This window comes from Squalius cephalus (genome assembly GCF_949319135.1).
Source record: "Squalius cephalus genome assembly, chromosome: 1".
Classification (NCBI taxonomy): Eukaryota; Metazoa; Chordata; class Actinopteri; order Cypriniformes; family Leuciscidae; genus Squalius; species Squalius cephalus.
The window spans coordinates 47,164,641-47,186,539 of NC_137122.1; the positions used below are offsets into that span (position 1 = coordinate 47,164,641).

The 21,899-nt window shown below is 36.1% G+C and overlaps 1 protein-coding gene across 3 annotated transcripts; it reads right to left on the reverse strand.

The window, feature by feature from the left end:
- Window positions 1–1,069: 1,069 nt before the first annotated feature.
- Window positions 1,070–12,336, reverse strand: csf2rb (colony stimulating factor 2 receptor subunit beta). 3 transcript variants are annotated; one of them, XM_079897167.1, is made up of 14 exons: window positions 12,243–12,336; window positions 9,548–9,705; window positions 8,692–8,836; window positions 8,316–8,488; window positions 8,081–8,229; window positions 5,973–6,120; window positions 5,735–5,864; window positions 5,481–5,632; window positions 5,265–5,392; window positions 4,984–5,167; window positions 4,298–4,394; window positions 4,047–4,116; window positions 3,646–3,740; window positions 1,070–3,297 (listed from the first exon to the last, which is right to left on the reverse strand). In XM_079897167.1, the coding sequence occupies exons 2-14, from the start codon at window positions 9,648–9,650 to the stop codon at window positions 2,838–2,840; spliced, it is 2,034 nt and encodes a 677-aa protein (XP_079753293.1). In that variant the 5' UTR covers window positions 9,651–9,705; window positions 12,243–12,336; the 3' UTR covers window positions 1,070–2,837. The 3 variants fall into 3 exon arrangements, with proteins under 3 accessions (XP_079753293.1, XP_079753292.1, XP_079753291.1); XM_079897166.1 differs by lacking the exon at window positions 12,243–12,336 and adding an exon at window positions 11,755–11,904 and having other exon boundaries at window positions 1,077–3,297; XM_079897165.1 differs by lacking the exon at window positions 12,243–12,336 and adding an exon at window positions 10,412–10,672 and having other exon boundaries at window positions 1,077–3,297.
- Between the last annotated feature and the right edge of the window lie 9,563 nt (window positions 12,337–21,899).

Consider the following 21,899-nt stretch of genomic DNA (forward strand, 5'->3'; position numbering starts at 1 on the left):
AGAAGATGTGTAATAGCTTGCAAGTTTATGAGACAGTTTGTAAAACTATTTGAAAAAAGTATTTATAGGCTACTCATACAGACAGAAAAGTATATTGGGCCTATACATGTCCTCAATCTTTTGTATACTTGGCTTTTTGTTCTGTTTACTCTTTTGATTAAGTCAAGTATACTTAAGTGTATTTTTAAGTATATTTCTGAGAAGAACATAAAAAGTAGACTGACAGTATACTTTCTTACTTTTAGTTTAAAAGAAGTATACTAATATAAAACTGGAATAATCTTATTTTATGTAAGGGTAAGACCATTTTTAAGACAGTTCAATCAGTCTTTGTCATTAATGTTCACACGGATGACTTTATTAATATTTAAACTATGAATTTGGTTGTGGCTATGTCCAAAATTGTAATCGTTCTGTTTGGGTTTTTTCATATTTTACATTAAATATTCTCTTGGTAGGCCTGAAACTTAATGTTTTGTTCTTCATGTATATATTATAGACCAGTAAAGGTATTTTCAATTGTGAAATTGCATTATTGCTACTCATATGGAGACCCTGTGATTGCATAATGGTCTCATATCGCCATAGATTCCAAATGCCTTGAAGGCTTTCCTGTTTATTTACAACAAAGCAAAGGGGACATGTTGTCTAGCAAGAACATTTCACCTCTCCCTCTTGGTTTCTCTCTCTCTCTCTCTCTCATTCATTCTTGAACAATGGATCTTAAAGTCTTTGTGTGGAATGTATCTGCTTCCAGGAGCAAGATCAGAATTTATTTGGAATGTTTGTGGAAAAAACAATGTGCGTGTACATGTGTGAAACTCTTTTTTTAGTGACTTATGGTGGCATAATTAAAACATTGTCACACACATACAAGGCTAATATGAGGTGCAGAGTGAGTGGAGTAGATTAGTCTGCGATAAATCATATCTGCTCTGTGTGAAACCGATGATACAGACATACTCCATAAACTCCAGTCTGCCAAAAAACACACATGTGAAACACTGAGAGAGACGGAGATAAACACACATAAACAGACACTAAAATTAAGTATGTGTGGAAGAAGAGGCACTCTTGAGCTTTAGCAAAATCTTTAATACATTGTGCTTGCGTACAGATAGGTTGCGATCACACCAGCGTAAGAAAATAAGCACTTTGAATACCTTCTCCTTAACCAGAGACATTTATATGTAAGCCATTCACAGCCTTGATTGTCTCTGGTGCTCTATCAAAACATTAGTGTTTTATTGGAGCATCTTGACCAATCTGAAACTGTCACTGTGTCCGAAAAGTGCTCGTATGACCTTCTTCTTCCGGCGATATTTTGAAGTGTGCATACAATGGACACTTCCCATGAGGCCTCGGTAGAGGATTTGTGAATGGCAGTGAAGCGACGCAACTGACGCTGGTAGGTCACGTGACAGTAACAACATGGCTGATGTAGTATTGTATGTCTGGATTACATTCATATCTATATTCATTTAGAACATTCTTTTAAAATGCAGTTCAGATGCAGTATCTACTCAGAGAGTATGCAATTTCCGACACACCGTAAGCCTTTGGATCAATGATGTGAGTTTGGCGCAGGCATGTCTATTTGGACGACTAATGGAAGACAATAGGAATAACACTTCAGCTGTAAGGAAACAACACCGTTTTTTATCATTAAGTTATATAGTTATATTATGTTATGTCATTTGATGAAAACAGCCAAACAAAGCACTACTACAAAGAATGAGTCTCATTTACAAATAATTCTGTACATTGCTTTCTGTGCAACCTGTTCACTCTTGTTGAGAATAAACAGTAACATTCTCAAAACCAGTTAAAATACAACAAACAGTTTTATATATGCCAGCAGTAGCCTGCACGCAAACTCGCAGAAATGTCATTTATTTTTACCCAAAATTAAATTTAGTTCAAAGTTTTGTAGACTCACTTAGCCTAGGTTTTCCATTTCTAATAATAGCCTATGTTTATGACTTGTTTCTAAGGCCCCCGAGTGATTTATTTACTCGCTTGTTTTGCGTGTGTGTGGTTTCAGTTGGGTATTGAAACACATTATTCATACAACTGTGATTTCTGCATGAAAACATTTTTTGTTAGTATGTCAAGCATTTCAAAATGAATTAACAACAAGCAGAATACATTCAATGCAGCGAATAGCCTGTGTGAGCTAGGCACAGACAAAAACATTCATTTTCGACTAATGCGTTGTTTGCTTTCTTTGCTTTTCAGTGTGCATTGTGGAAAAGAGAAAACAAAATAAGACTTTTCTTACATTCATTTGAGGCATTACTGCCATCTGTTGGTGAGACTGTCATAGCACAGCAGCTTTAACAAGTCCTACTGAAGCTCCAACGAGTTTTTCACCAGATTTCATTACGTACATGTGAAAGTTGTCCTAAACCTGTATGAGTTTCTTTCTTCTGTTGAACTCCAAAAAAAAAAAAAAAAAAAAAAATATTATGAAGAATGTTGGTAACCACACAGGTGACGGCACCCACTGACTTCCATAGTATTTATTTTCCTACTATGGAAGTCAATGGGTGCCGTCAACTGTCTGGTTACCAACATTCTTCATAATATATATATATATATATATTTTTTTTGGAGTTCAACAGAAGAAAGAAACTCATACAGCTTTGGAATACGTAATTACAATTTTTGGGTGAACTATCCCTAAAAAAAGCAAAGATTTGACCTGCTTTTATTGTGCTCAAAATCATGCACATTTTAGCCATGGCCCTCGCTTACATCTCTGGGTCCATCTTTGAGGAGTTCACATTTATTATTATTTTTTAAAATGCACCAAACTAACATGGAGTCCTTGATAATTACATTCCAGACGATCCACTCATGGCAACACATGGCATCGTGAAGTATCCGGATGGATGAGGGAGGACCGTACAACCCTGATCTGGGCTGGGGGTGTATGCTGGAGGTTCATCTGATGGGTTATTGTTCGGACTGTCAGCGGGGGCGGCGGGGTTTTGAATGGCTGGCATGGCGGTGGGAGGAGTTACAACGTAGCCTCCATTTATTGGAGCAAAACTCTCAGACTTTCCTAACACAGATGTGTGATCTCTGTCTGTAGACCCGTCCAATACTTTGTCCTGAATGCAGGGATCCTCACAGCACAGAATATAAGGCCCACTGAAGTTCATGCCTGATTTGTCTTTGCACATGCCTTCCCCCACGTAGGTGCACAAGTGGTTTGATCCACATGACTGTCCCATTTTAACAGCATTTAAACTCATATCTTCAGTGTTTAACAAAAGTGGCTCGCAGGTGACACTGTAACAAAATTATGGATAAAAGTAAAACAATGTCAGACATAGAGACTTAAGATGCACTTTAAAGTCGACATGAATTACAATACTAAAAATGAAAAAAAAAAAAAAAAAAAAAACTGAAACCATGAAAATAAAAGCTAATTCAAAATGTGTATAAATACGATATTAGTATATAAATTATACTAAAATAGCACTGTTGCAGAGACCATACTGTAATTCCTACACAAAAGACCATGATCATGCAAATATACGTAGATATACTGTACATCACAAGTGCACAACACATTCATTTTGTGCCAAATTTAGAACTGTTTTATTGTGAAATGTTTTCATTTGAGTGAGAGCTTGCCTGCTTTTGCAGATACTGAGATTGTCTGTAGCCAGCAGAACACAAATAGAGGTCGCCTCTTTCTCAGTGATATGCGGCCATCCGGTGGGAGACTTCTGAAAGAGAGAGAGATAGAAAAATTAAATATGTAATTTACTAGTTATAAAACGTTGGCTATAAAGACAAAACTGATAGACAAAAAGCCGGAAGAAGAAGGTCATCTGGGTATTTTTGCCTGAGTACTGTGAATTCGGACATACTTCTTTTGTCACATATGTTTTTCAGCTACTATATAGTAGGGAAGTATGTGATTTCGGATGCAGCCAGAGAGATGGCTGAGAGACATTACAAAAGAATATCACTGGGAGCAGAAGGGTTTTGATCAGGCAAGAAAAAAAAAGACACAGTCAGTAAAGACACACCTCGATCATCCCCTCCAACACTTTGCTCTTTATGGGCGATGGAAGCGAACCGTTCCATAACTTGATCCTTCTGTTAATGGAATTACACGCATGAATAAATAAACACACAAACAAACAAATCTACATATAATGAATGTTCCTGTAGCCCAAACACCATGGACTAGCAATACCAGTGTAATGAGTTTGATTTCCAGGTAATGCATGAATTGATCAAATGTTGGATAGATGCATAAATGTGTGGTGTGTTTTACCTGTGACAGGCAGGAAGGGCATTGTACAAGATGACGAAAAGCACCACCACAAACACAGGAATCAAAATGTAGATGACAGAGCTGGTGGCAAATAAAACTACACACAAAAAGCATCATGTATTGAGTTATGTCCTGTGGGTATCAATTAATGCTGTCCTATAAGCTTAAATCATTTTACAAAGATGTTCCCAGAACTTCTTACATCTTTGTTATTTTAAAAGAATCTCTCTATGAATTAAGTACACATGTATAAAGTTGATTTTTTTTTAATGCAAAGCACATACAGTATGCACACACAGGACAAAGTATACAAGAGTACAGAGTATACAACACACTCAACAAGTATATCTGAATGAATAAATGAACGAATACACAAACACACATGCAGCAGGGTGATTTTAAATGCTCTGTGCCACTTTTTTAATAGTAATTTCAAAATTCAATTCACTTTTTTCAAACCTTATTTAATAAATGATTTAGTGTGTAATTTCTGCTTTGCGTTTAATTTCATTTACAAGGAAGAAATCAGTAATTCATCATTTTAAACCATTTTAAAAGTGAGCACATCTCAGTTGTGAACTGGGCACTAGCTGACACGTTATCCAAATTTGTCTAAAATTAAATTAGGAAAGAAATATATCAACATTATAAAATAGGGTTGTATGATCAGAAGTGCAGAGTGTTACCTGGCTTAGTGGTGAACACTGCTGGCTGCGACCAATCTGACGGCTGAACTTTATACACGTCGTCGTTTTGTTCACTTTCAGCCAGTAATCTGATCTGGGCCTGGTAAATAGTTGAATGACTTAGATTCTCAGAAGGAATCTCAAAATAGTTGACCCCCCCTTGAAGGCGAATGATCTTTGAGTCCTACAAAAAAAGAAAGTAAAACCAGGCATGTGATCAGTCACAGCTACAATGAATCATTTAGTCAATGCAACACGGTTACCGAAAGAAGCAAACACACCTCGTTGGTCGAGATTTTTAGCTCGGTGGAGTACATCAGGTCTGATGGAACAACTGGTTCAGACCAGTTAAATTTGTAGGTGCCATCTTCTTCCATCACCTCAATCCGGTCAGGTTGTAAAAGTATAACTTGAAGAAAAGAAGAACAAACATGAATGTTCTTCCTAAACTCCAGAGGGCAGCACTGGCACTCAAGACTCCACTAAACAACACTTACTGTGTTCTGCAGTTCTGAACGTCCTAATGAATAGCACTGGTTTCAGCTCCACTGTTAACAGGTAAGGGTCAGAGACATTCACAGAACACATAAACTCGGATAGCTCAACGTCCTGGGACTGCAGCTGAGGATATTTACAGCAAGCAGAGAATCTGAGGGACAGAGAAAGGGTTGTCAATGTACAGCATGTGACATCACACTGTAGATCAATTATTAGGGACATCAGATGAGTTTGGGGTGGATTGAGAACTCACTCAGTGTTATCATCACTGTCACTGCACCAGAGATGATAAGACATCAACTGAACATGGTCTGTCTTCATTTGCCAGGAACACGTCACAGTTTTTTCTCCCACAATCACACACTGCAGGTTAAAGACTCCATCTGCAAGAGGCCATGAACTTCATTAAAACAGGTATTTGCAGTATAATAAGGAAAAAAAATGTATAGATTGTGAGCAAACATAAATAAATAAATAAACAAAAATAACACCATTTTGAGTCGTCCAGGACACTAGGGGGCTCCAGTCACTCCAGAGTCCTACAGGACCCCGCGCCCTCACTCTGGCTTCATAATGGCTGCCGGGCAACAGTGACTCCTTGTCAATTATATACTCGGACGCATTAATGTTATCCACAGTCTGTTCCAATAAAACAGAACAAGAACTTAGTAAAGGTAATGTTTCAATAACATGCAACCAATAAAATTTGACAACATAAAAGACAGACCTACCATGAGTTCTGAGACTGTTAATTGATTGTCTATGCTTGTTGAGGCCATCTGCTTTATTATTTTTTACTTATTTTTAAATTCAAAAGTAAAGCATTTATCAGTTAAATTTGTGATGAACAAAAATTTCACCAAAAGGGTGGTGGGCTATTTATATATATATATAGGCTATATGACATGAGGGAGGAAAGCACGATAATTCGAAAACACTACGGGGTTTCTACTGATACAAAGCTTAATGCTAAATCCTGAAGTATCCCTTTAATTCATCACACTGGAAATATGAGTTGCAATATTTATGCAGTATACAGAACACAAGTATTTTGGCAGCATGTTAAACCAAACAACCATTTATTTTTCCACAAGTGGCATATACTGATTGCATAAGTAACACACTGATTGTGCATGTGCAAACACACATTAACGGGTAACCAAACATTGCGCAGTCAGGCTAACCAATCGCATACAGTAAATACACGCACTCAGCATTCACCCATGCAAATATCCCAATCTTGACGGTGGATCTATCTCCAGTTTCAGACCGCGAGCATCACTCTTTCATGTGGAGGCTTTATCTTAGGTGGGAAAGTTTGAGGTTATTATGACATTTCCTTACAGTGTCAGATTGTGTTGTTTGATAGTACAGTGAAACAAAGCTGCTGCAGCACGTATATGCACACAAGGTATAGCAAATGTTGCTATCAGATTATATTTTGAGTATGTGAGCGATTTAATGCAATTTAGGGTTTGGTGTTTATACTTTGATGCCTTTTCCTCATTTAAGACTTATTTATTTCATTACATATAGGATACAGTATCTTTCAGAAGTTTGGAGTCAGTAAGATTTTGAATGCTTTTTAAAGAAGGGTCACCTAGTAGCATTTATTTGATCAAAAATTCAATAAAACAGTAATATTGTGAAATATTATTACTGTTTAAAATAACTGTTTTCTATTTGAACATGTTTTGAAATGTAATTATTAGTGTGATCAAAGCTGAATTTCAGCATCATTACTCCAGTCTTCAGTGTCACATGATCCATCAGAAATCAGAAATCATAATATCATGATTTGCTGCTCATTATTATGATCAATGTTGAAAACAGTTGTGATGATAAATATTTTTTTGTGGAAAACATGATACCTTCTTTTTTTTTTAGCATTCTTTGATTTATAGAATGTAAAAAAAAAAAAAAAAAAAATATATATATATATATATATATATATATATATATATATATATATTAGGGCTGTCAAACGATTAATCGCGATTGATCGCATCCAAAATAAAAGTTTGTTTTTACATAATATATGTGTGCTTACGGTGTATAATTATTTTCTATATATAAATACACACACATGCATGTATATATTTAAGAAATATTTGCATGTATATACTGTGTATATATATTTATATTATATATAATTTATATTATATATAAATATTTTACATATAAATAACACATTTTTCTTAAATATATATGCATGTGTGTGTATTTATATATAGAAAATAATTATACTCCATACACACACATATATTATGTAAAAACAAACTTTTATTTTGGATGCGATTAATCGCGATTAATCGTTTGACAGCCCTAATATATATATATATATATATATATATATATATATATATATATATATATATATATATATATATATATATATATATATAAATAAATTTTATTTGAAATCAAAATCTTTTGTTACATTATAAATGTCTGTGTTGTCATTTTTCATAAATTGAATGTGTTCTTACTGTAGAAAATATATATGTATTGAAGACAATTACAAACACACACACACACACACACACACACACACGTGTCTGTCTTTTTCTGACAATGTACTGTATGTATGTGTACTCACAGTCCAATCTTGCATACTGCTATACTGAAGCTGGTATGTTAGAGTTCTTGTGATATTTGAGGATGTGGGATATGGGCTTTTCCAGGACAGCAGATGACCTCCGCCATCAGCCACCTTCTCCGTCAAGTCAATCGGGGCCTTAACTTTTCCTAAAATCACACACAGAACGGTGAAATGCCTTTCCACACCAGAGTTGCTTTAGAAGGTAAAATAGATGTACAAAACACACACTCACCATGCTGAGCAACTTTGAAGGTTGTGGCTTTGGGGCACTTATAGGGTACTTTGAAATATAGAGTGTGATTTGTTTTACTGGTAAACCTTTTAGTTTTAAAGCGACACTTGTGAAGGGTCTTCCCATTGGTTAAAAGCACACTGGGTCTGAGCGGCTCGCAATGTTTTTCTTTTCTGAGAAGGAGAGAGAGAGAGAGAGAGAGAGAGAGAGAGAGAGAGAGAGAGAGAGAGAGAGAGAGAGAGAGAGAGAGAGAGAGAGAGAGAGAGAGAGGGAAATTTAAGTTAATTTTCCCCATTGTAGTCTTTCTTTCTTTCTTTCTTTCTTTCTTTCTTTCTTTCTTTCTTTCTTTCTTTCTTTCTTTCTTTCTTTCACCTACTTAAGAGTGCTGTCCCAGTAGTAAAGTTCAAAGATGGATATGTTTGCTGTAGCCTGTGGAAGAACATGCGGATCGACCTCCCAGCTGCATTGTACATGTGTCATGAAGTCATTGTGGCACTGCAAAGAATCCATCAATGGAGATTCTAAATCAAGAGATCAAAGGTCAATATTAAAGGTAAAGTCACCAAAGCATGCAGTCACCAGAACATTTTTCGTAAGGGGATGAAAGATTAAAAAAAACAATGACAGTCAATAAGAATCCATCCTGCTAATATAAATATTGTTATAGTTATCTTTATATTTACTGTTCTTGGTGCCTTTAGGATGTCACATTACAAGACATTCTTCACAAAAGTATTTCATGGGAACCATTGGACATTAAAATTGCCATGCATGAACACTGCAAACTTTGTTTCCAAGAGCATCGCTGTCTCACAGAAGTGTGACCACAGACAGGAACTTTTAGAGGCTTAGATTGACAAAGTTCTGGATGATGTAATTTTTGTATTGCTAAACTTAAAGGGATTTTTATATACTATTTTTAGATTCAGCAAGGCTCTCAAGATTACTTAGAAGTGAATTTCTAAAATGCTTTGGAACTGCAAATCTAACTGACCACGTCCTCAAGTGTCTGCAAAGGAAAATCTCTATTGACTGTCTAGCTAGGTCCAAGATAAGAGTTTATTTTTGCGGGGATAATAACATTTATATGAATGAGTCCAGGACGGAGGCCACAATAAGATTAGAGAGACCACCGATAAGGTCTATCTGATGGACGCAGGCCTGAACTACACAGGTTTTATAAAAGAGAATTGAATGCAATAATGTCTGAAGGTGTTATCTTTCTCTCTCACCTTTCCCAGTCTTGACTTCATAATGCGAACACTGGTTGTTACCAATGCCCCGTCTGACCAGCAGAGTGAATGAAACCATATGCAGAATCCATTTGGAGAACATTGTAGCCGAGATGCACTTTTACAGCAGGCAATTCTTCTGTTTACTTCCAAGATATCTGAATATTTACAAACCAGTGTTGATGGTTAGAACCATTCAATTTAAAGGGACAGTTCACCCCCCCCAAAAAAAGAAAATTCTGTCATTGTTTATTCACCCTTTCAGTCGTTTGTTTTGAAGAACTTCAACCTCACCGACTTTCAAAAAAACAAGGCAATCTTCAAAATATCTTATTTTGTGTTCCACAGAAGGAAAAAATTCATACAGTTTGGAACAAAACATGAGGGTGAGGTAATTTCAGAATTTTCATTTTAGGGGAATGACATTACGCTGTTATAAAAGCAAACACAAAAACACACCACAGACATGCTTCTGGGAAATACTTATTGCTTTGAAGTACAGAATTTCATTTTTCTTACATTACATTTTTCCTGTCATTAAAAAATGCTGCATCCACACAGCAAACTTTAAAGCTGAAGTGTTTTTGAAGTCATTTCTGTGCCACCAAATGAAACCAAATTGTAAAAATAAAGTTGGTTTTCCTGAACACTAGACCTACTCCCGTCTGCCATTGGTCCGGCAAACAGATTGTCCTGCGTGAAACTCAGACCATTGGTTGTCTTCAGTTAGAAGTGTTTTAACATAGAAACTGACAAACTTAACTTTAAAAGTATAGTTATTTTTAAAACGTAACAAACCATCTAAAACTGAAGGATGAACAAAATTATTGTTTTTAAAAAGCAAAGTTGTATAAAATAGCTTACTGTTTGAGACAAAACCATGGTGACCTCCAAATCCATCTTTAAATTGAGAATTCAAAATCCATCTTTTAATTATTGGAGCACCTCAAGGAACAGGTGGAAATCTTGATAATCGCACACGATAATCTTCATGACACGTTTTGTAGGCTACAATAACTGTACATAAAACTACGCTTCTGCGGTGAACCTGACCCTACCCTTAACCCACTAATGGAGCGACACAGCGTAAAACACAGACGCGGTACTGTCACTGATCTCGCAACTGCCAGGAAACTGTAAAGAAAGGGATTTCCCTGAGCTTAAAAGACTGTGAGGGGCGTTGGGGGAAAGAGCTGTGGTCAAACTGAACACGTTCTGTCGGAAATTGACTTTAAAATATGTGTAGTTTGTAAAAGTTAGTTTAGTTTCTTATGTTTGTCTGCCAATTTTAAGTTTACGCTTTCATTTAGAGGTTGTTTGCCGTATGGCTGCTATGTTTAGCTGCGGTGAATTACGGGAGCGAACGTAGGTGAGAGCTGAAAGGGCAAAAGAAACAAAAACATGTTTTACCTCACTCCTTGTTCCTACACTGACTTACAATGCGTTTTCACCGCAACAACTCTTGGTGGCCTTCATGTGTTTGCTTTGCAATAAAAAAAACCCAAAACGGTTCAACAGTGTAAAACACTGCAACAAGACAGATTTACTTGAGAAGGTAACTTGTTTTCAGAAATCAAAATTTTTATTTTTTGTTGATTTTTTCCCTTGTTTTAAGCATAAAACGTACTAAATGTATAGCTATGCTTAAAAGCAACACTTTTTATATCTTCATGTTTATTTTTTAGGTTAAAAGTTGTTATTTCTCAGAGAATCTTAGGGATAAAAACGTGTTGAGAATATAATTATCTCTAGTCTTTTTGGTTTCTGATTATCTGTCTATTCTATTATTGAGATGATCTTTAATCCATATAAAATCAGGGTAAAGGTCATTTTTGATTCGGAAGTCTTCAGAGTTGTTATAACAAAGTTGTTTTTTGAAAATTGTTAAATTGCCACTTCATGATAACTTATCGATTATCTTTTTTCCATATATCCCATTGTATTATCAATGTTGTTTCAGTCTTTGCGAGTTCAATATAATGGAAAAATTAGATTTTTTTCAAACATTAGTGCTCTATTTCATGAATTCACCCAAATTATCTTACATAAATAGCATATATTTTCCACTTCTGTCACTGGTGATTTTTGAATTTGGCTCATTTTAATACTATATAAAACATATATGTCTGCGAATTGCAATAGCTGAAAGCTTATTACACAATTTCATACTCATCTAAAAGTATATTCTTGGTTTAAAAAATCCTTACCTGTATTTCTGTCATCAAAAGCAGGCTAGTAAACTTCCCATTCATCAGTGCTTGGATTAAAGAGTGCTTATCTTGGTCTGTTGCAATCGACTTCAAATCAACATACTTTACTAGTTAGTGTGTTTGAGGCGGTGTTCTCACAACTGAAGTGCATATGCACACATGAGATCATTTACTTGAACTATAGCTCAAAACCAAAAGTTCCTTTTTTTTCTCAGTTGGGTAAAAACAATAGTTGTTTGGTCATCAAAACAGTCTTTCCACAGGAAATGGGTTAACAAGCTGCAGCCAAATATGAACCAATAACTAAGTAATATCTTAATTGACTGTATTCACCTTTACAGAACACCACCTTCTTATGGAGAATGAATGTCACGGCTTTCATACAGAACCTCTACACACATTTTTACATGCAAAAACACATTCACACACTCATACTTCCACATTCAATTGCTAACACATATGTTGAGGTATACCCATGAACTCACATTTGCAGACTCAAACAGCAGTGAGCGCTTTCCAGTAACAGGCAGGAGATCCTGAAAGTGTCAAAACTCTTTCTCTTCCTCTTTTTCTCTGTGCATAGTGTGCGCGTGCACGCATGAGTTATACTCGGCTCTTCTATTTGAAGTCATAGTGATCATAGGTGTTCAAGTCTATCATGTATAAGCCATTTGACTTTTTGATTGGTTTCTGATGGAAACATGTTTAAACACCCAGTTTGTTTCTCTTATATTTCCAGTAACCACGAGCAATCCCTTGGTATGTGTCTCTGAACTACGAACACAAGTGTTCCTTAACAAAGACACGATGACTAAAAATACTCTTTGTCACTGGATGGTGCTTGTCCCCGCAAAAGTTGCCGCACAAGGGTTGATCGAATCTCTAATGCTAAATATGTGTCATACAAGTAATTCTGTTCAATTAGAAGGTGACACTGATTGTATTTTCAGTCATAACATAGTATATAGAGGGGAGAAGTTAGAGTGAGAAGAAAAGTATTGAGAAATGTTGCGTGCCAGCTTTGAACTACAATACCCAATACTACCCTCACTAGCACCAAAACTCAATCGCTGAGTCCGAATATACCTATTTCCATACAATAGTTGGCGAAAAACAGTATGTGAGCAAGTCATATGTCCGAATTCATAGTGTTCATGAACCAGTAGGTGAAAAGTACCCAGATGACCTACTATTTCCAGCGAGATTCTGAAATGCGCATCCAATGGACACTTTACTTTCCCATGAGGCGACGGGAGAGAATATGTGAATGGCAGTGAAGCAACGCAATTGATGCCATCACGGCGGATGTAGTACATCCAAATTGAATTAATACTACACACATTCATACTATATAACATTGTTTTTTTAACAGTCGCAAAGGAAGCTTCAAACCAAACGTAGTACCTACTATACAGTATTCGATTACAGACACAGTGAATGCATTACTAACCAGTAACCAATATTAATGCGTACTAACCACCAGGCCACGACCACAGATATTGTCATTTTAATTTCAGAACTGTTTAAGACTGCATAACATGGCTAAAACTTCAGTTCCATCATGGAAGTAATGACATTTAAGCTATAAAGATTCACATAAAAAAGCTGATGGCTTTTTATTTCATGGCCTAATATGTTTTGGGTTTTATGATGTCTCCATTTTTGATGTCTGAATATGTGCTGATGGCCATGATCTATGAATTATCAGTTCACATTAAAGTGATGTGAAACTGCGATATTTCCTGACCACAGGGGACAGGACGTAAATAAGATACTGATCTCTCTGTCACAAAAGTGGTTTGTGTGCGAACGCTTGAGCTCAGGTTGGATGACAACTGGCAGCCTTTGTGAAATTTGCATCTACATAAACGCCATACCGACATTTAATCAGCGCATTTCAACAGAGCCTTTTCAATGCCTTCTTTTGAGAATTGTTGGGGAATTTTTTGGTTTATCAGTTATTATTTGGTATATTGGTTCTTTGGTAAAGTACGTTGTCAGTCTCCAAGCCTTCTGTGGATATCGCAGGGTGGGCAGCCTATGTATATATATATATATATATATATATATATATAGATAGATAGATAGATAGATAGATAGATAGATAGATAGATAGATAGACAGACAGATAGATAGATAGATAGATAGATAGACAGATTATAGTCTTTATTTGCAGCTTCTCAGGAGCGTGACTGTCAGTCAGACCACATGTTAAAAAGAAAAAACTGAAAGAAGAAAGAGAGATCGTGTGAAGATATGACATGTTGTAGCGGAAAGGACAAACTTTTTTTTTTTTTTTTTTTACAGATGAGCAAAACAAGCCTCTGCAGATCACAATGTTGTTATGAGCGAAACCATGTCTTATGATATTTAAATAATATCTGAAAACAATGTGTTTCTGTTGTTGTCTTCCATTTCATATGCAGAATAGACCTCTGGGTGGATCTCGATCAGCATATTTCTATGTATGAAGAGTATGTGCTGCACTGGTGATGAGGATGTAAGTACAGTATGCACACAAGTTTGCAGTAAAACAGTAGGCCAGGATATTCTGCACAACTCCCTTCGTTTAGGGGTGGATTTCTATGACGTTGAGGGCAAAAACAAATAAACAAAAAAAACACTGATGACACTATTATTGTCTGTCTTGGCTCTATTGCAGAGCTCTTTTATCAATTGTACAGAAAATACAGGGGAAACTCTGGAAAACATGTGTAGACTTGATGTGTAGAATTTCTGTCTGTCCGGAAAATAATTGAAGTGCCGAATAGTTAACAGAAAGAAAACAGCAGAATATACAGTTTTGCTCATACACAATTAGCTAACTTGCTTTTAAGTGCACAAAAGCACTCATTTATATGAATTTGGTGCCTTTTAAACATCATTTTGTGTCCATCAGACTCAATAAAAAGCCCTGGCCACCATGCATTTATGGAAAATTACAACAGGCTAGATTGGCAACAACCCTTGATATTTTTTCCCATGTAATTGGCATCACATGAGCTGTGGCCATCATTTTATGCTAAAACTAACATGCACTGTATAGCTAAATTCATCACTGAGCATTGCAAACTTTGTGACCAAAAAGGCAAGCAATATAAGTGTACAAAGATGCATGCTTCAAAGATCTATGAAAAATAGGATGCCATCTGGGCATCTGGTAAACTGTGTAGTCTGAATAGTATTTTAATTGTGAATGTGCAGTATATCTGGTGGATAATGGAAGAACTGATCATTTATTTTAGTTTGGTTTATGTTTAAGTTTATGTTCTCTTTTTTGTTTTGTGACTAATTAGTGTATGTGTCTTCTGAGCAAGATTGGGGTTTGTGGGTTTGGGTTATGTTTCCGTAAGATAAAGATTTGAATGGTTAGCTGCACATTAGCTTAATGTTAGCATTAGCCACAGGAGGCTGGTCGTGTGCATCTATCTGGATTTGTGATGGATCGTATTCATTTACAGAGTAGTTTTATCTTCTCAGAATCGTGTATGTGAAAGTTTGCATATTCATGCTTGACTGATTTCTGGATTCCCCTATTTCTAATTTGATGTTAGTTCGACTCAGTTGAATTTCACACCTTTATGCTTTTGTTGCTTGTGTGCGTGTGTGTGTGTTTTGACAGAAAAAAAAAAGATCTGTATACTTCTTGGAGCATGTGTAAGATGCAAACGTTTGAGTGTGCCTTTTAGAAAGTTCAATAAGTCTTCCATTCACAAGGTCTTGCCATGTAGGTTTTTATAACACTTGTTAGTCATTTAGGTGCTGACACTAAATGACATTTGATGCTGTGACTCAGTCAAGAAGAACATATTTAAAAGTCACATGCTCTTCTTGAGTATAAATGTCTCCTATTGGCCTTTCATTCCCTTTTTTCCCAAGGTCACTCTGTAAAACTCTGTCCTGTGAGTAACTCTTTTCACCCATGCGCTTGATTCTCTCAAACAAGTCTCTAGAAGGTTTTGTGTTCTCAAGACTTCAAAACTTCCTGGTGACAAGTCTCAGCGTGAACTTTAAAAGCCACAATAAGGTTAGAACTTCCTCATTTTTTTTTTTTTTCAGGACCTCTTTTTCCACTGTTAAACCTTTAGTTTGGTTTTCATATAGTTTATTTTGAGTTGTTCTAAAACCACTCTAAAACCAGACGGTGACTCATGAACAGGTAGGAAGGTTTTGTGGCCAAAAACTACTTTCACTTCAAGTTAGGTGTTTTACAGGAATTGCTTTTGGAGTAATTTTTTTTGTGTGTGTTTTCTGTAGACACCCCACTTCTTGCGCACCTTGGTGATAAGTGACTTGAAGCTGATCAAATGCTGAATGAAAGTTTGCCCCCATAGTGCCACCTAGAGTCCTTTTCTTGACATATCCATTCATATTTTAACAGCAGATTACACAATGAAGGTATTTTGTGTGAAAGTGTGTGTTTCTTTCTCTTATTCTTTAATATAACTCCTAATAATGTAAGTGAACACACACACACACATACATACACACACACACACACACACACACACACACACACACACACACACACACACACACACACACAGTTGTTTCCCAAAAGTTCCTTGGTAAAAAGAAGTTACTTAGAAGCTGCCGTTTCTATATGATGTAATACTGTTTTCTTCAGACATGAGTCTACTTCCTGTAAGCACAGATTTCCTTCTTTGTTTTTTAATTCAAGCCAAGCTGAGGCATATTACCAGGAAACTTCTTTATTACAGTATTAGCATATTTTCCTGATAAGGAGAGACGCTTTCTCATTTGGAATATGGAAACTGTCTTTAATGGGACTTTTTTTTTATACCCGAAAAGTTGTGTATTTTTTTTGTGTAAAGTTTTGTGCCTTAAAACTTTTTTTTGTAGTCATATGCAGCACTTACAAGAGGTTCCAGAGCCATTTTAGAGCGATTAATGCTGATGGAGGTCTAATGCGGTGCAATATTGTTTTGCAGTGTGTCCTTTACTGTTCTTCAGAAGCTTAAGCCATGGGCTGTGATGTTGCAGCGTTAGTGTGTGTGTGATCCAGAGGGAATTATGCATCCTTTGTCCTTCATGCTAGGGCTGCACAATTTACTCTTCAGCAGGCTTAAATGGACTACAATTCCCATGGGATGTCCACAGGATACTGCATCCTCTCTATACTTTAATATTCATCCCAATATTCAATTCAACCTTCAAATTCCGAGTGATTTTGTAATGTACAGAGAAACATGATTGATAATCCTGAATCTCTATAACATTTGTGTGTTGTTGCAGGTGCAATACTCCCTGCCACAATTATGGTTTGTTGGGTTTTCACAAGTTCAGTTTGATGTCTTGTTTCTCTTCAGACCTCAACCTCCGGCTGATCCCAGGACTCCGGCTCACTCTACAGCATGTACGACAAAGCATGCTCTACCACCACCTAAAAAGCTGTTGAAAGCTGTTGGATGGACTAGAGGGGGGAAAAAAATTAAACAATTAAAAGAAATGAAATGAAATGGAGAACAAGTTCCATAGACTTGCCTAGCAACCAGTCTTTGCTCACTGGTTGAAGTCAAAAGAGTTGACCACCGTTTTCAGGGGTTTGTTCATGAAATATTCACTTAATATTCTCATAGATTAACAGAGCACTGCATTTGTCTCATGATTTGTACAGGACAACTTTATCCATTTAATTATTAATCATGACATCACTGGGAAATGCACATACTGTGCTTAAAACTCAACTGAAATGAGTTGAGATTTTTGCAGAAATTATCTACATTGTGACCTTATAATCGTTCCCTGAAAGCCAGTTTCCCTGCAATTTCTCTCCGAGTGCAGTAAATGTGATCATTGTGAGTGTGTGTGTTGAAGGCTTTAAACTGCCCTATAGTGGCGCTGGAGATGCTGATGAAGTCTTTTATGAAGAACTGGATAAGAGATGAGCTCATTATAATTTGCTCTTTTATTCCATGTCTAAATGGATTTAAGGATCAGCTTACTGCACATTAAATGAACAAATTCCCTTTTGGATCCCAAAGCAAACTGAGGAAAGGAGAAAGCATGCTTTAGTATGTTATTCTGGTAAATCTATCAACTCTCTCCCGTGTACACTGGATCATTCACATGGAGAAAAGTGGTGTACATGCATCCCTCACACAGAGTCTATACATACAGTATGAAACTCTTTACACCAGATTAAGTTTTCAGATGAGTTTGTTTCCTGTCATTTTCAGCCAGCCGAGTAATATATGCTTGCGTACTAATTGCCAAACCAGTTTGTGTAAACAGTGAATCAGTCTGTGAATTACCAAACAGCTGAGGTAAACTTTAACCCTGGTTTGAGTAATTCTGTTATGTGGCTTGTTTTAGTGCTTCTGTTGAAGGTTGATTACAGAGCAGCATGTTGCTTGATGTGATATTGAACGCCATTAGCGTTTAGCTGATCTGGGAGCTGTGTTGGCCGTCAGCCTAAAAGCGTTCTTTTTATATACACCAAAGAAACCCAGTAGCTCAGCTAAAATCTCTCAACTCAAGTATGCATGCCCTAAAAAGCTGAAGGAAACAAGCAAACGTTGCCTGTGTTTGGTTGAGGCACTTGACAATCAAAGTCACTGATTATGTCAAAGTATGTCATTGTATTCCAAGTCTTCTGAAGTCACGTACCAAGCCGAAATATCCACATTTGCTGTCAAGTTTTCCCTTTCACCATTCACACATATTCAAATTGCTTTGGATAAATGAATATGTTTTGGAAATGTTGCTTTTTTTTATTCAGGGAATAAATGTAAAATCAGCGTAATGCATCGTGCATTGTATCAGGATTGATGTCAGTGAAGCCAAACAACATTGTTGTGTTTTCATAACCAATTACAGACTGAGTTAATGATACGCCATAAAACGGAAATCCACCCTATATTTTATAAATGCTTGTTATTGAATGTTATTAACGTTTTCTATCCATGCATATGTTTAATTGTTTTGACCTCATAATTTGTATTCAAAATATCTTGATTTCTCTATGGTGAGGTGATGTATGCCGGACTTCTCCAGTCATTTCATCTGCAATAACACGCACCCATTTCTTAAAATCGACTGCATGCTCGCATTCGGATCTGCCTTTATCCAATTAACAACTAATGGACAGAACCAAGTTTCCAACCTATATATATATATTTTTCTTTTTCTTTTTCCATAATTCGTTTCACTCGGAGGTCCAAGACACAATCTGTCGCTACTTCTGTTTCATCGCAACTTTAAATTAAACAGAAAAAATTCCAGCCTGTTCCCCACACAAAGGTATCATATGGCTTCATTTTTGGGTTGCATTTAACACAGTGGCCACTCTGAGTGAAGAATGAGAGAAAAACCAGAGGTGCTGTGGCACACAGAGTGATATGACCAGATGGAGTGATATATGGCTCACTGGAGCATGTTGGACTGTGATGGGACAGCAACAGGCGGATGGGTTTCTGTGATGCTGAATATACATGCTTGAAGACAAATTATATTTATTTCTGTTGTGTCTGAAGCGCTATACTGTATCTCACATTCAACCTCTTGTTCATGCTTTTTTTCCCCATAAAATAATTGTGTATGTGCCTTTAGGTCATTCTATTAATTTGGACTCATGCCACTCTCTGTACCCCTCCTGGGAATTCATCCCTCGTTTTTGCTAGTCATTCTTCCCCACTCAGCAGCTTTTGGTCTTTTTGTGCATGTTCCAGTTTATTAATCCTTGTGTTTCATCTTTACCTCAAAACATAATTTTCCTCAGGGTATGCTCATAGGCTTCTGCATTGTTCTTTCATTTCTCAGAAGATTTAATTTTCAGTTGTTCCCATTTAAGTATCAACTTTTCCTCCTAAAATGACTTAGATTACACACAAAGAATGTAAAATTAATGTGGGTAGCATATAGTTTAGAATAGATCATTTGGTCTTGAAAGAATTTGATGAGTTCATGTTGAAATCTTTGACTTTGGAACTTGAGACATTGTTGAGATCTCCTTTGAAACGCTGTAAGAGACACATTTAATGTTGTTAAAAAACTAGTTCGTAGTTCTTCCAAAAATCATATTTGTTATAATGTTGCCATGGGGTCCAAATGACTTGGATCGCATTAAAGGGATAGTTCACTTTGAAATTAAATTTTGGTATGTTTTAGCTTACCTCAAGGGCATCCAAGATGTAGGTGTCTTTTTTTCCGCAGTAGTTTCAATTTAAAATGTTTAGGTCAAACCGTTCTTGTCTGTCAGTCATATAATGCAGGTCTGTGGTCACGGTCTCAAAGAGCATGCACAGAGTCCAAATTAAACAATTCCCCATCGTAAGTACACATTGATGGCCTAAGACACGAAACGAGCGGTTTGTGTGAGAAAACGAACAGTATTTATATAGTTTTTTAACTCTTGTACACAACCACGTCCAAGTGATCTGAGGGCGCGCGCGCATCCTGGTGTGTGACGTGTACGCAGACTGGTGCATATACACTAGAATAAATGCCGCCTTGCCTACGGCATTCGTTCCAATGAACTGCCGTAGCCAAGGCGACATCTAGTGTATATATATACATGTATATATGCCCCTGAGGCAGGGTTATTATAGTTTTGCATTTTTCATTAGTTTTTATTTTTATTTCGTTTTGACTTTTTGTTTTCAAATTCAGTTTAGTTTTAATTAGTTTTTAAAGTGGGTTTGCTAGTTTAGTTTAGTTTTTATTTTTTGAAAATGCTTAGTTTTAGTTTAGTTTTTATTAGTTTTAGTGTTAGTTTTAGTCTTTTTTTGTAATTTGGGTTATTTGTCAGGGGCAAGATTCAAAAAGGTCGGAAAAAGTATTGTGTAATAATAACTCAACAAAAACATCATACAATTTTAGAAAAAAATTCACACCCCATTGAAATTCTTTTAGCTCTTACAAAATCCACACGCCATACCAAAAATCTACACATCTTCTATACAGAATTCACACCCTATACAAATACCACAGCTGTACAATTTTCACACCCTATACTAAATTTACCCTCTACAGCCAATAGCCTAGTCATCTGGATTGAAGCAGCAAACATTCAGTGTAAAAGTAAAAAAATGACATAACATTATTTAATATTTGAATCACAGCTTATAGTGTTTTGACATCGACAACCACAACCAAAAAGTGCATTTTACCTCAAACTTGCGACTAGTTAACTTTCTAAAGAAGGCGCAATCGCTTCTCGGGTCGACATTAACACACTGACAAAATTATATTCAGAATTTAAAATATTTTTATACCACTTTTTAATGTGTGATTGTGTAAAGGTGTTCACGAGATAGACATACCAACCTTTCGCGAACTTGCTTTCAACGTCGAACGAACACTCGTTCTCATGGAGACGCGGTGTGCACGGAGGGGAGGGGCTGTGTGTGTGTGTGTGTGTGTGTGCGCGCGCGCGCATGTGAGAGACGCATGGGGATAGGAAATGCAGCTGAATGAATACCTGCGTGTTTTAAATAGCGTTAAAAAATGAAAGACCTTGACAAAGACGAAAACTAAGGACATTTACTCTATAATTTTATTTTATTTTAGTTAGTTTTGCCAAACACACATTACAGTTTTAGTTAGTTATCGTTTTTTTGCAATGCCTCGTTTTTATTTTTATTTCAGTTAACGACAATGTTTTTTCCCACCTAGTTTTCGTTTTTTCGTTCGTTTTCGTTAACGATTATAACCTTGCCCTGAGGTAAGCTAAAACATACCAAAATTTAATTTCAAAGTGAACTATCCCTTTAACTTGACATGTATGAATGAAAAAAAAAAAGAAAAGTTTTTTTTGTTTGTTAATTTTGACTTTTTTCAAAATAAAGTCAAACAGGTTGGGTGAGTATATAATGACAGAATTATCATTTTTGGGTCAACTGACCCTTTAAGTGACTTTCCATAACTTCTTGTTTTTTTTTTTAGACTGAGATAATCCTATTTTGTGTTAATTAATTTGTTTGTTTGTTCAGTTTTCAGTCATTTTATTTGTTTGTTCATTGATGCATTCATTAATTCATTCACATTCATTAATTATTTGTTAATTCATTAACACTCATTCTGATATTTATAAATTTTCTCATTCATTTGCTATTTGTTATTACTGAATGATCAAATTATTAATCAATGCAGTCATTTAATCATTTATTTGGTTATTTGTT

Coding starts and splice junctions, on each gene's coding strand:
- csf2rb (XM_079897167.1), bottom strand. CDS start 9,650: ATGTTCTCCAAATGGATTCTGCATATGGTTTCATTCACTCTGCTGGTC. Junction 5,865..5,972: donor GTCCTGGACGACTCAAAATG/GTGTTATTTTTG, acceptor GGCCTCTTGCAG/ATGGAGTCTTTAACCTGCAG. Junction 4,395..4,983: donor AGTGTTCACCACTAAGCCAG/GTAACACTCTGC, acceptor TTTTGTGTGTAG/TTTTATTTGCCACCAGCTCT.